This window comes from Anas platyrhynchos, chromosome 3, assembly GCF_047663525.1.
Source record: "Anas platyrhynchos isolate ZD024472 breed Pekin duck chromosome 3, IASCAAS_PekinDuck_T2T, whole genome shotgun sequence".
Lineage (NCBI taxonomy): Eukaryota > Metazoa > Chordata > Aves > Anseriformes > Anatidae > Anas > Anas platyrhynchos.
In genome coordinates, this window is record NC_092589.1 from 23262469 (window position 1) to 23277683 (window position 15215).

Consider the following 15215-nt stretch of genomic DNA (forward strand, 5'->3'; position numbering starts at 1 on the left):
GGAGAATGCAGAGGTAGCATATAAGTAATCAGACTTTCTTACTGCTCTAAACATTTTAGTTTAAGTTAATTCATGGGGAAACAAGTCTCATGTTACACCACTAAAGATTAACACTTGATAACAAATGATGTGTTAGCTGTCATATTTCATATGTCTGTCTTCCTGTCCCTCTTAATTTCTACGGGTTTCCAGTGGCTTTCACAGTAGTTCTGTGAAATAGGTAATGGGATGTTGAGGCCAAAGAAGTAGCGTGCGTGAGAGAGGGAATGAGAATTCAGGAGTCCTTGGCTCAGTATTCCATTCCTAGACCACAAACTATTTCAGGTTAGGGGAAAAAACTCTTAATGTGGGAACTTTTAAATTTATGGCCAACTGAGTCATGCCATCAAGCTCCTGCGTGGTGGAGCCACTACCATTCAGCCTACATGTTTTCTTGGTCCAGCCCTATGTTGCTCTTTGAAGGCCTCTGTTTACTTTCCCTTTCTGGCTTGCTGCCCTGGCTGCTGAATGCATTGTTTTGGATGGCTGTCAGCACACTCTTTGATCTGTCTTTCCTGTATTATACCTGATGACTTGGAAACAGCTGAAGAAGCACAGGTGCTTTTCTGTAGGGTGAGCTGGGAGATGTTCTGTTTACAGATCCAATTTGCTAGTAGGCTTTTTGCCTTTCTCTGTAGCCTTCGAAATTAGTAGTATTGAGACTACAGAGTATGGAAGGTTGTTTTTTTTTGTTTGTTTTTTTGCAAGTTGTAAACAGAGTAAGGAAGTTGATATGCACCAGTTATTCTAGCATGTCTTTGGAAGTCCCTCTCTTTGCATACTTGCATTCCTCCTTTGTAAGGAAAAAAAGTATTGATACATACTTTCTTTGTTCTAAGAACACTGGGTTCAGGCTTCTAGAGTAAGGTACTGTTTCCTTGACTGTTACAGATATTGCTTCTGTAGAGTTGAATCTTATTTTTATGTAACAAACCAAATAAGGCAACCCTGGAATAGATCCAGCCAAAGTGCAGATAGGAATCTGTTTAAAAAATAAATAAAATTGTCTAGTGGAAAATGAGTTGTCACATGTGGCTGCACAAGCTTGTGCTCTTCAGTGGGAACTTTGTGCCTTCTTTGTGCTGGTTTTAATGATTAGCCATCATGGGGTCCAATGGAGAATGAAGCTGAACAGATCCTGTGATGTTTCTGTGCATAAAGGCTGGTTTAAATAGCAGTCAGAGTCAACATAATGTGACATCCTTGGTTGTTTTAGGTGGGACTTCATGTAAATAGTTTCCCAGATTCTGGCATTGTTTCTTAGAGAAAATCAATTCCTGTAAAGGCACCTGGCAGCTTTAAAGCATTTTTCATCAACAGAGAATGTGAGGCCACTATTTATGAAGATGTATTCAGTCCCTCAGCACCAAATTATAAAGCCCATAATGATACATGTCTTAGAGAAGGTACAGGTAAAATAGCTGCGAAGAGGACTGGAGGGCAGGGACAAAAGTCTGTGCAGAGCAGTGGGGGACCTTTTCAGGTAAGTAACAAAAGCTGAGAGCAGTTGCGTAAGCAGGGAGTCACAGGGAATGAGATGGTTGATAAAGGGTTAAGGAGAACTGGGTTGTAGGACAGTCTATTTTGCAATATGTGGGAGGTTTTAATGAGTGGAAAGAAAACAAAGTAAGTATGAGGAGGGTAACAAGATTGAAGGTTATGGTTTTATATGGAATAGCGAACTACAAATTACAGGCTGAGGATGAGTGTAAGATATTGTTAGGTGAGGGTGAGCTAGGTGTTGGGCAAGCAGGAAGGTGGGCAGCTGCTGACAGCTCTGAGGTGTGGGATAAGAAGGCAAGATCTTAGGGAGCACTGCATAAAGGAGATCAAGTGGGATGAGAGGGGAAGCAGGGGTAGGCAGTTGAGCAGTGGAAAATGAGAAGCCCAGCACCTGGTATTCTGGGGGATGATTGTCCTTCTGGAGTCATTCAAACTTTCCACCAGGCTGAAGATTATGGGTACAGTAAGATCATGTGTTCTGAGAAAAATTACAGCCTGTGCTGTTTGTTTGGGTAGCACAGTTAGCTCTGAAGTCCAGAAGCAGCTGCCTGTAGAGCTGAACCCTAAACCTGAGGATGGAGTCTGGTTGTGCCATGCCCCTCATTTTCTATATCAATAAAAACATCACAGCAACCTTGTTTTTAACAGCTGCACTGTGAATCTGCTTCTAAAGAATTACTTAATGCACTGGAGATGAAGTATTATTAAAAACCACAAGTAAATTCACTGTACCAACCAGCTTATAGAGGCACGTGGCTCATCTACCCCTTCTTTTTTCCTGATAATTTGATGTGTTGCTTTCCCCCTCATACAGAGGTCTTTTGATAGAAGTGGACTTCTGGTTCGTTGAGGTTTTTATTTACCTGACCTTGTAGGGGGAAGGAAGAAAAACTTACTGAAGTATTAAATATTCAAAAATATCTTTCTCTGAATTTGATAATGGAAGTCACTTCCTTTGATGTTACTCTTACTGGTCTTCCTGGCTAAAGCACTTGCAAATAACCTTGTAAGTAGTTTGTATTGATTTTGGGGATAAGAATATGATAAAATTAGTCAAATTATGACACTTGGACCTTTGATAGTACCTGTTATTAAAAATTGAATGTAGTCCTAAATAAATGTCTCTGAATTCATTACTAAATTAGTTGAGCAAATAAACACATTTTGAAATGTGGTATAATCATTTCATTTTCTACTTGAAGTTGACTTGTTTTTTTTGGGGGGTGGTGGGTCTTTTTCGTCAGTTTCTTTTTTACCACTTCTGTTGTGATAGTGTGTAAAAACACAGAATTAGCCACTTCTCATTTGGAGCATACTCATTCTGCTCACTTCAGTCTACGTTTCACTGAAAGGCCGTCCTTTTGTTCTCTGTTGTTCTTGTTTTTGTACTTTCCTTCTTTTACAGGTCACTTTTTGTATAGTGTAGAAATGCTGATCCAAGCACATTGGGCTTTGCCACCTGTAGTCACTTGTGTAAGCAGCCAGTGAAAATAAACTTTCAGCAACAGTCCTGTAGATTTGACTGTATGCCAAAAAACACATGCATGATTCCTAACCCCTTGTACTGTAACAATAACACAAGACACACAACCACTTTTGTTTATTGCTAGACTTCTTACATAGCTACTGAACCATGGTGGAAGTAACATGAAAGTTCTGTGCCTCTGTGTGTGTAAATATTAGCGTTTCCATCTCTGTGTGCGTGTGAGAATGGGATGGGGAGGAAATAACTTGGCTTTGACATCGCAGAGAAAGAGGATACTGTAAATATGGGAAGATGAAAAATCAACAATGAATCATTAAAACACTGGGCAAACTACTTCACCTACAACCTTGGTATTTTATGATTTTGGCCTTGAAAGCTTTGGCTGTCATCTCATTTTCTGTATCTTCTGTCTTAATTAGGGAAATGTTGCCTTTCATTTAGAGGGACTTAATACCTTGCTCTGAAAGAGTAAATTTATGGTTTCGCATTGCCATTTGTCACTACAATTCAAATGAGACTTTGTTCTGTACTACCTATTGCATGGCTTTGTGGCTTATCTAAATTATGCCGATGAGGTCCTGGGCTCAATGCAGTACTGTTAGTCCATCTCCCTGTGGTGGTTTTACCGTACTGGGCAGCTAAACCCCACAACCGCTCTCTCACTCCCCCTCCTTTAGATGAGGAGGGGGAGAAGTAAAGCAAAGAACAACTCACGGGTTGAGATAAGGATAATTTAATTAAAGGGAAATAATTATAATAATTAAATAAAGACTACCATGAACTAAACAATTTAACTAAGGGGAAATAAAAAGGGAAAGGGGAAAGGGAGGGGAAAAAAAGGAAAATAAAAAGAAGGGAGGAAAACAAACAAACAAAATAAATGAAGGCTATATGGAAGTGCAGAGGAAAGAAATTACTCTCTACTTCCCACAAACGAGCGATGATTGACCACGTCCTTGAAGCAAGGCCTCAACGCACGCAGCCGGTGTTCGAGAGGAGGACCGACGTCTTCCAAACGAGGGCCCACCCCTCCCCTCTTCTTCCTGTTTCCACCTTTTATTGCTGAGTGTGACATCACATGGTATGGAATATCCCTTTGATTGGTTTAGGTCAGCTGCCCTAGTGATGTTTCTCTCCTCACCTTTTGCCCACCCCCTAGGAGGATTAGAGAAAGGCCTAATACTGTGCCACTGCTGCTCAGCAGTAGACACAACACTGGTGTGATAACACTGCTGTTCCAGCTACAAGTACAGAGTACGGCACTGTATGGGCTGCTGCCGGGAAAGTTAACATTCCAGCCAGACCCAGTACGCTCCCCCATAATATCAGAAAAGTTTATATTAGTTTTCATTGCTTCAGAGTAAAGCACTATTTTTCCTACCTATCCCTAGACCTGCTACCTTGCTGTAGGAAGCAATAGGTTATCTTGATGAAGATTGCTCTGAGATCTATGCTTCCAAAATGTTCATGTGGTTTAATGTTTTCATTTACAGTTCCTCTGTTTTACAAAAGATAAAAATTTTAGCTGCAAGCAGTGCAGCGAATAGTTTCTAGAGATTTGGTTGAGTCATAGGTGGTACTTTCTGCAAAGAAACAGAAAATGTTATATTTTTCAAGGAAGGGGTTGAAAAGAGGGAGGATTAGTATTCAGGATGAGTTTCAGTGTATCAGATTGCATGGAAGAAGCAAAGGTATGAGATAAACAAAGGTATGAGATAAAGAATATGGAAGGAAATAGTGAGCAAAGCTGAGGCATAAATGACAGGAGGTGTTGCAAAGGAAGTTTTCTAAGTTTACTTTTTAATGTAAGTTTAACAATGGGGAAACTTTTCTTTAACAGAATGGCTTGTTTGATCTTCTTCCTAGAAGATTTTCTCTTTGGTGCCTGGCATCAATGTTAGATCATGTCTGTTCTTAAAAGGTGGTGAATGTCTTTTCCTTCTTGCAGAATTTTTTTTCCTCCCTTGTTTCATTTTGACTTGCCATCAGATGTACTCCTCTTCTGTACCTCATGCATACTAAGTTAGGACTAATCTTGTTGGGAGCAAATTTGGAGCATTGTCGTGCATCTTTTTCCATCCTGATGGTTATAGCCTGACTGCCTGAAGAGGTACTCACATCTGAGCAGAGCACCACAAAATCACATGAGGGCTATGGGGGTCTGCACTTGTAGATATTTCAGAACTCATGCTCAATATTAAGAGTGAACTGCCCATAAAAATGTCAGGTAAGTATTGCAGCAGAACTGTTGTCATTCTTAGAAACAATCATGAACACACACGAGGTGTAGATAGAGCAATAAGAGCAATGCTTCGATAGAGTAATAATGTGTAAAAATTGTTTTGAGACTTTTCATGATTCCTATTTTTTTCTATTGCTTAAAAAAAAAATTATCATTGCTTACATACACATATTGAGTTCCCCTCTACCAGCTGTTTCAGTTGAAAAAATGCATAACTGGATTGTAATTTGATTGTGATATTATGCATTAGAAACTATTGTGTACTTTTTACAAGAAAGCAGTAAAACTTGTGCCACTTAAATTACACATGTAAAAGCTTGTTTTGTTTTCTCGGGAGAAGGCTGAATAGTAAATTTATTCATGTTCCTAACAAGAGGAGGTATCTGATGCAGTCAAGGGAAGTCGTCTTTCTTGTTGTAAAGACAGAGTTACAAACAGTGTAACACACTTCTAGCAGGGGTTAAACCATTCATTTCAGTTCTGCTAGTGAGTAAGGTTAGTGTTTGGTAAAGTTTCACAGATAGGTTAAAAGGAGAAAATTGCTGCTCTGAGGAAATTCACCGGAGACAAAGTACATGTTGAAGCACTTACACAGGAGCAGTGTTCTGGGAGTTCTGTAGAGACGGGAATTTGCTGTTCCACTAGCATTTTTGTACTCTTCTCTGATATACATATATGAGCACTGTTAAATGTATATAATGCTTCTATTCATGTATGAAAAAGGAAGGTCAGAACAGAAAGTCAGCTTCTTTGCAGATGATGTGTAGAACAAGGTTTTGCTGTTACCATTAATAGAAGGTAAATCACAGAAAGTCCCTAGGGAGAGTAGAAAGTAAACTGAAATGTAGCTTTAGGGAAAAATTCATGATAATAAACTGATTAAAGCAACTCTAAGTTAAAATCTCAAAAAGAAATGAGAAATTAAGAATGAAAAATGCTGGGAAAATTGAAAGAAAAAGGAGTATGTAATGTATTGTGATGATAACAGAATGGGCAAAGGCAATTTCTAATTGCTGGTGTAGCCTCATAGAACAGAAGGGTAACTGTCTCTGCTTGCACTGTGCTGGCACAGGCTCTGTGACATCCATCTCTTGCCACTTTGTTACTGAAGCTGTTATGACAAATTTGAAGAAATTCAGGGAAGATGAAAGATTAGAGAGAAACAAGGGAAGAAATATTGCTTAAAATAAGCACTCCAAGATGAACCCACTACACCCAAGCCTGTATCCTTTATCTTATAAAAGCCTGGGGCATAGCTATTTCTCTTCCTCTTGACACTGCTGTGCAATGTGCTCTAGGTGATCCTGCGTGACAGTGGGTTACTTCTCTTCAGAATAACAATTCTGTGATGCTGTGCTGTAACAAAGCAGTTTCTGCCTTTGCAAAAGTAACTCATACAAGATCTCAAGTTTTGTCTCTGCAAGCAGCAGATCTGTACCCTATGAAGGTAGCAGAATTCATGCACTAAATATGAATAATGAAGATTGCTTCCTGCCACTGCGATTTCTACGCTTGTAAAACAGCTGTGATTACTTTAAAAAAAAAATATTCTGGAAAGACCTGAAAAGTGGCATGGTTTGGTGTTTCATAAATCCATAATCATTATTTGTACTAAAGCGATTAAGGCATCCTGGAAGGTATTGATGATAGCTTCCTTCTCCAAATGGTAGCACCTCTCTTTATTGGCTCCTCTATCTTGGACCTCATTATCACCAACAAGAAGGGGCTGGTGGGGAATGTGAATCACAGAATTGTCTAGGTTGGAAGAGACCTCAAGATCATAGAGTCCAACCTCTGACCTAACACTCCGCTAAACTGTATCTCTAAGTTCAACATCTAAATGTCTTTTAAAGACCTCCAGGGATGGTGACTCCACCACCACTTCCCTGGGCAGCCCATTCCAATGCCTCACAGCCCTCTCAGTAAAGAAGTTCTTCCTAACATCCAACCTAAAACACCCCTGGTGCAACTTTAGCCCATTCCCCCTCGTCCTGTCACCAGGCACATGGGAGAATAGACCAACCCCCACCCCGCTACAGCCTCCTTTAATGTATTTATAAAGAGTGATAAGGTTGCCCCTGAGCCTTCTTTTCTCCAGGCTGAACAATCCTGCTCCCTCAGCTGCTCCTCGTAGGACTTGTTCTCCAGACCCCTCACCATCTTCGTCGCCCTTCTCTGGACTCGTTCGAGCACCTCGATGTCCTTCTTGTAGCGAGGGGCCCAAAACTGAACACAGTACTCGAGATGCGGCCTCACCAGAGCCGAGTACAGGGGGACAATCACCTCCCTAGCCCTGCTGGCCACACTGCTTCTTGTACAAGCCAGGATGCCGTTGGCCTTCTTGGCCACCTGAGCACACTGCTGGCTCATATTCAGCCAGCTATCCACCAATACTCCCAGGTCCTTCTCCACCAGGCAGCTCTCCAACCACTCATCTCCCAGCCTGTAGCTCTGCTTGGGGTTATTGCACCCCAGGTGCAGGACCCGGCACTTGGCCTTGTTGAACTTCATGCAGTTGACCTCAGCCCATCGGTGCAGCCTATCCAGATCCTCCTGCAGAGCCTTCCTGCCCTCGAGCAGATTGACACACGCACCTAATTCTGTGAATTTACTGAGGGTGCACTTAATCCCCTCATCCAGATCATTGATAAAGATATTAAAGAGGACTGGCCCCAGGACTGAGCCCTGGGGAATGCCACTAGTGAGTGGCCTCCAACTGGATTTGACTCCATTCACCACGACTCTTTGGGCCTGGCTATCCAGCCAGTTTTTAACCCAACGAGGCGTACGCCAGTCCAAGCCAAGAGCAGCCAATTTGTTGAGGAGAATGCTGTGGGAAATGGTGTCAAAAGTCTTGCTGAAGTCAAGGTAGACCACATCCACAGCCTTTCCCTCATCCACCAAGTGTGTAAAGCATGAATGTGAAGCTCAAGGGCAGCTTTGGCTGCAGTAACCATGAAATGATTTTACTGAATTGAGTACATTTTGTATACATTTATGTTTTAGCCTGTGCATAAACCTCCTTTGTAATTCAGGAAAGTTAATGCAAATGGCTAATTGCTTTCCTGAAATGGAAGGAGAAATAATACTCTTAGGTCACTGCTCCTGCACATTACAAACCTAATCTGTATTTTAACTCTTAAGCATTAATCACAGACCTCTTTAAAATAGATAAGGGGCGGAAAAATGGAAAATAAACACAGTTATTGTGTGAAACATTGGTGAATTCTGAACTTTGTGTACAGCCTTTGTTCTCTTAGCATATAGGTTTGTCTTGAAGCGTTTTGCTGCATTTTGCCAATTCACGTTTGAAATGTAGTGATATTTTTCATCTTAACTTATTACAGTCTGCATAGCAATGCTGTAAGGTTTTAGTATTTATTATATTGAAACCGTCAGTGTACATGAGTATATTTGTACTTTTCTGTGTTGCTTAAGTTCTGTCACTTCATACATTATTTCATGTAGTATCTGTACTGTCCCTTTTATTTTTTGAATCTGAAATTTGAATTCTATAAAGGTAACTGAATGAACATGCCTTTTTTGTGTTATGTCAAACTCACTCTGTAATGTTTCTTGTAAGCGAAAAATTTTGCCTCCAACTGCAAATGCATATCCAAATTGTTGTTTCTGAAGTATTTACTATATGGCGTTTGTTCCGAGATGATTGTGGTGTCAAGTGGTAAAATTCAGGTTTTCCCCTGGAAAACCAAATTCAAAGAACTAGTCCTATGTATTACATTTTCTCATAGTAGTATGAGCCACATGAAAGCACCATTACCTAATATTCTTCTAAACAGCAGGTGACTGCATTGTCAAAGACTGCTGGTGAGTAATTGCACATAGAGTTGCCAGATTGTGACTAACTGGGTACAAAATTTTAGATTAAATCATTTACAAACTAGTAATGAGTTTTCAATACAAACTTTTTCTTTATTGTATTCTGAAACACTTAAAATAGGTTTTATTTATATATGGGCAATATTTGTAAACAAATGCAGAAGGATCTCTTACAGTGTAAGTGGCTGGTTGGAAGGGTTCAGCATTATTCAGAATGATCAAAAGGAAATGAACAAAGTAAAAGATTGGATTCCACAAGAGAGAATAAAGAAAAATTCAGCTTGAGACAGGTTATTTCTGTAATAAATGTGTAACTTGCTTTGTTTTTATATACTTTCTCAGAAAGCTGTGTTTTTCTCTTTGAACAGGGTCAATAGCGTTGTAATTTTTGCAGTTACTCTGAGAGTCTTGTGCAGTTGTTTTTTCACTGTCAAATTCTCATACATGTGACAAAGAACATATCTGGTAGGAAATGATGATGCAGGTAAAAGGCTTTGTAGTGGTATATTTGAAATTTTTGTGAAGACGGTTTTCTCAAAAATTTCAGGTGAGGGCTGTGTGAGGTTTAAGTGTGCTTTGAATTTGTTTACTCACATTTGTTCCTTCTTTTCGTTAACTACCCATGTTTCTGAACTGCCGTTGGGCACTTTGGCATATTTCTTTTAACTTTAAACTAAAGGATAAATATCAGGTCCTGTCTTTATTTACCAAACATAAATATCAGGGTGTTACTAGCTCTCCAGTGCATAGCTAAAGGTATATCACCTGGTTTGATGATACAACTCTCTGAATCAATTTGAGGACTATTTACAAAGGAAGTCCAAACTCCAGTTTTCCCAGCTGTGTACTCTTTCCCTAAGATTCAGGTTCTGTAAGTCATGAAAATTCAGTTACAGTTGTGGCAATACTCATTTTGAAGATTACAAGGTGACAGTAAGTAGAAACAAAAATTCAATAGAAATTCTGATAACAAAATGATCAGAAATCAAAAAAAAATAATGTGTGAGAGAAAGAAAACACTTTGTCTGGATTAGTCTAATGTTTGCAGGAAAAATTCTTATGTAAATCTTCTGGTCATGGTGCAGGATGGACTGTGGGCTTGAAGGGTCTCAGACCTGGTGGGACCTGCAGTTAAACATGCTGGAAGATTTCCCATTAGGGACTGTCTTGCCTTGACCAAACTAGTAATTGTAGAATGCAGCAGTTTGTCTCTGAATTTGTGTGCACCAGGGACTTCCAGTGTAATCCCAGGATCTAGTGAAGTGTCCAAGCTGCTTGGTTTCATTGGGCTCAATTTCAGTGCTGCATAGGCACTGCTGCTTCTGGTTGGGCTTTTGTCTTGCAACTGTGTGAAACTTCTGCATAGGACAGCACTAAGTCAACCCATAGGAGTTTGCACTGTCCTTGCAAATGAGCTGTGCTCATTTTGGAGTCTCCTTTTGATCACTCCAAAAGCGTAACAAGCCAAAATGGTTGGATATTTTGTCTGCTACTTTTGTATTTCTCTTTCAATCTCTAATTTCATGTCTTTTGTGTGAAAAGGTCTGTGTGCAGAATTGTGTGCAGTTAACAGCCTGCCACAAACCAATTATATCACCAGTACTTGTATGTTAAAGCTGCTCTGAGTAGAATTGTAGCCACAGCCTTCCTGCCAATTGTCATCTCTATTCTGAGGATGTTTTAGCAAGCCAGTCATTCTTCCTGCTAGTAATTATCTGGATATAGTCAATATAATATCCTACGTACTGTGTCCTTGTGAAGTAATGCACTGGTCTGGATTTCTTTCATAATGAGTAAACGTTTGTCATGTTAAAAACATCCCTGAGAAATTTTTGCATGAGGAATTGGTGCTGTTTAAGAGACCTAGGGAACAGAGAAGGCCATTAATTCAGAGATCTTGTTAGAACTCGGGTGGGGTATGTTGCTGGTTTTCCCTATTATCTATCCGAAGGAGTAACAATAAAAAAAAAAAATACTTCAAACTCTGTGTGGTAGTCTAATGATGCAAATGTTTATCAGTTACATACAATAGTAAAACAGATCTTTCATGCATTAATGATATTAGCCTAAGGGGAAAATAAGTCGCATTACAAAAATAGGGAAAATTCTCTGTTTAAAGATTTTGCTTTGTTAACAACACAGAATATGTAGCCACGGCATTCAAGTACCTGGGGGGACTATACACAAAACAGCTTCTAAAATAGTGTTTTGGCTGATTTTTTTCTTTCCCAGCAATGACTTCTTAGCAGTTCTTTAGCTGCCCACTCAATTCTTATTGAATCGTTTTGATTTAAGATTATAATAATCTTCCTGTTATTCAAAGTGGTTCTCAGTTGCATTGTGTATAAAAGATAAAAGTCTGAAGATAAAAATAATCAAACTGGACACTGGGTTATAAATACATAGTAAAATCTAATCTTTGTTTCTTTTGTTGCATTGTAGGAGGTTTTTCAATGGGAGGTGGAATGGCAATGCATTTAGCATATAGGTTTCATCAAGATCTGGCAGGAGTCTTTGCACTGTCTAGTTTTCTCAATAAAGACTCTGCTGTTTATCAGGTGAGTATGTGAAAAGCTTTTACAGAAATATTGCTTAGTTAAAAGAAAAGCATGATAATTAAAATCAAATATAGTGTTTCTTCATCTGAGGCAATAGATTAATATTCTAAACTTAAAACATTTCCTGGAAATAGATAAGAAGTGTATTAGGGAGACAAGGCATTAAAATTATCCTTGACGTTATGTTGCTTTTTGCACAGACAGAACAACTACTGCGTTCAGAGTAAGTCAGTGTAGAAGACAGATTAACAAATGAAATGCTTTGCAAGTTGCCATTAGGTATTCGAGTCCCTGTAGATGTAAATATACTTTGAAAATTTGTAGTGAATTATAACACTCATGGGCTCCACCTGCTGTCTTGAATTTCTTCTGTTTCTCTTATTTGGAGAGGGACATAGCCCTAAATATAAACCTTATAATTTGTCAAGAGGTAGCACATGGGAATTTGAAGTGCAGTTTTTTTCAATTATATTTCCTTGTGTGCTTTTGTAGAGACACTATGATATGCACACTAAAAGGCAGATAAGTAAATGAAATGCTATGTAAATTGTCACTGTGTAATTGTAACTACTCTTTGAAAAACTGTAGTGATGTGTCTAACAGTGTTTCTTCTCCATCTAGACTTTGAAAAAAACCAAAAGCATCCTTCCAGAATTATTTCAGTGTCATGGAACTGCAGATGAATTAGTTCTCTACTCTTGGGGTGAAGAAACCAACAAGATGTTAAAGTCACTGGGAGTGTCAACATCCCTTCATACTTTTCCAAACCTTAATCATGAGTTAAACAGAACTGAAATAGAAAAACTAAAAACCTGGATTCTAAATAAATTGCCCATTGAAGCAGCAGAGACAAATGAATAAAAGATGCAGCTTTCATATACTTTCTAATGTTTCTGGTTTTAAGATCATATATACGCTGTATAAGCACACCTTCAGGTAAACACTTATGTTCCATACACTTCACTTAAGCACTGACATGATGGTGTTGACTATTAAAACTCACTCTATCATATGGGTTTCTTTTTGTGTTTTGCCCAGTTTTTGAAGATGTGTCCATGCCAGTCCATGGAACATAATGACTGATAATATTAAAAACATTCTTAAATAATAAAACAATATTCAGGAGATAACCCTCTGCATTTCTGCAGTTCTTTTTTTGTGTGTAATGAAGTGGAAAAATGTGCAGTAGTATGGTTGTCTCCACTGGCAGCAGACCAAAGGGCAGTCATTAAAATAATGGACCTTTACCTGTCAAAATACAATTTGCATTAGTTAACTTAGAATGGTATGTGCTTGTGTTGTATTTTTAAAAGTCACAGGTAGAAGTGTATAGCTATACCACTGACTCTTGGTATTACCTGCTATCGTCGTGGTGTTATTTAGAGATCAAGTTTTATGTGAGCTGCTTGAGGTCTGTATGGTTTACCATGTAGGTTAAAAAAAAAAAAAAAAAAGCCATAAAAAGCCATGATGATGGTTAAGATATTCTGTTTTTGAAGAAATCATTGTTTGGGCACTGTTCCTGTAGAAACTTATTTTTGCCAATAGTTTTACTTTGGCTTTCAAGATCACATTTTAAATTAAAAGATGAGGATACTTGACTCCTCCATGAACATTTAAAAGAGTTGTAAATAATGATTGTGATATAAAGAAATCTTGTATCCATTTTAATCGTGGATGATTCATCTCTTGTCAGTTTGATAAATTAACTTAGAGTATAAATATCTATTTTTCTGTAATTTTTATGCTTTGCTTTTATTTCCCCGTCCTCTGCCCAATTTTCTCCTCCCCAAATTCAGTAATTTTATTAGCATGACAAGGTATCCAGCCTTTTGCCAAAGTCCACAGATCCAAGTCTCTTGCTTAATCTTCTCTTTCCCCCTTTTCTGAAGAGTGGATCTAGGACACTGTTGTTTGCTCTGTCACAGCAGATTGTTGCCAGTATTGGCTATGCCTCCAGAAGTGTCGGCCAGCTCCAGGGGACTGAGTTTTGTTCAAATTCTCATGCAGGGAGACCTAAGCCAGCTCTTACCTATCTTGAAGAATAAGCAAAGGGGAAAAAATGTCACTGTTCAAGTACAAGGCATGTAATTGGCAGTAGCAAGTAACAACTTCCTGCTGCTAAAAATATTTTGCTTTATTTCATTTTGCTAGCATTAGCAAGTCAGCAGTCTGTTCTGAAAAACAGGACTTTAAATGGCACATGAAAACCCTGCTATTTGAAACAGTAACTGAAAAGCATTTTTCCTGGTTCCCTAGGCATCCTAATTATTACAAATTAAATTGAAACAGGTGTGTTCAGAGGCAGCTGAGCTAACATTGCTTTGGTCCAGCTCTAATTACAGTCTTTGACAAGTAGAGTTTTAACATTTGAGTGATAATACATCATTTTGAGTTTTGCACTATTTTCTGCTCTTCCTGCAGTTCCTATCAGGAGGCCGTTTGAACCACTAGTGCAAGGTAGTAATTAATTTTGGTGGCAAGTGCAGCTGGATGGTAAAGTGGCAGGCTCCTGGCAAGGTGGCTTTTAACAAGGTTGGAGAATAACACAAAACAGTTGAGAGATTATTACCAAGTCAAGCCCTGTTCTTTTGGCATTTTTTTTGTTGTTTTGTTTTTTTTGTTTGTTTGTTTTCATTCTCAATAATTGCAAATACAGTGGGTACAGAGTTTGGTTTTGTTCTCTTGCTGTAGTCTGAGAGCAATTACAAAGGCCTGTGTATATTCATGACATTCTTAGAATACAGTGAGGTTCCTATTTCATGTCAGCTTTCTTCCATCTTCCTTGGTCTGTGAGTGAAACTCCAGCAACGCAGGAGATGCATCATGACACAAGACTCGAGATTTGTTAGGCCTATGCTATAAGGGGATCCCAAATCTCAGAGTCTGGGTTCAACATTTTTGGAAGGTAGAGAATAATTATGTTTTCCTTCAGTGTGCAGATAGCTAGAGTGAGGACAGTGCAATTTGTCTAGCCCATTTGCTGAGGATGGTGTGGTTCTGTGTTCCAGATGGTGCCTTGCTAAGATCGGACAAACAGATTAAAACTTAGCCCAGAAAAAGTTGGACTGTCAGTTGGTATTGAGAAGCAGCCAGAGGCAATATTAGTTCTTGAAGACAGTGGGCCTGCTGTTAAATCTCTAGTCAAATGAAAACTTTACTAGTCAATTTATTAGCCAATGTTAGCCCAGCTGCTTGACAGAACGTTACAGAAGTAATCCGGATAGTTTTTTTTTACTGTCCGGGCATTTCTTTTTGGCCTGGCCCATTTTTAATACAGTTTTAAAATTTCATTTTCAGATTGATACTGGAGCACAAGGCAGTGGTTCATTACCCAAATGGGCACCTCAACAAAGCTTATGGCACCACAGCTGTGGGGTGTACCTGTTGATTGCTGGGCGGACTTTGAGATACTTGGTAGAATGCTTAAAGATTGGAAAGTGTTCCCTTTTGACTAACTGGAACTGGTTGTATGTTAGGCAGGGATGCCACCCACTAGATCAGGTTGCTCAAAGCCCCTTCCAACCTGGTCTTAAACACTTCCAGG

General features: G+C 39.1%; 1 protein-coding gene across 4 annotated transcripts in view; it reads left to right on the forward strand.

The window, feature by feature from the left end:
* The window catches only part of LYPLAL1 (lysophospholipase like 1), a 31534-nt gene extending 18986 nt beyond the window's left edge, over window positions 1–12548 (forward strand). For all 4 annotated transcript variants that reach the window (XM_072035523.1, XM_072035524.1, XM_038177054.2 and 1 more), the window contains 2 exons: window positions 11553–11668; window positions 12290–12548. In XM_072035523.1, the coding sequence (XP_071891624.1) occupies window positions 11553–11668; window positions 12290–12529 (356 nt within the window). In that variant the 3' untranslated portion in view covers window positions 12530–12548. The remainder of the gene's footprint in view (window positions 1–11552; window positions 11669–12289) is intronic.
* The last annotated feature ends 2667 nt before the right edge of the window (window positions 12549–15215 follow it).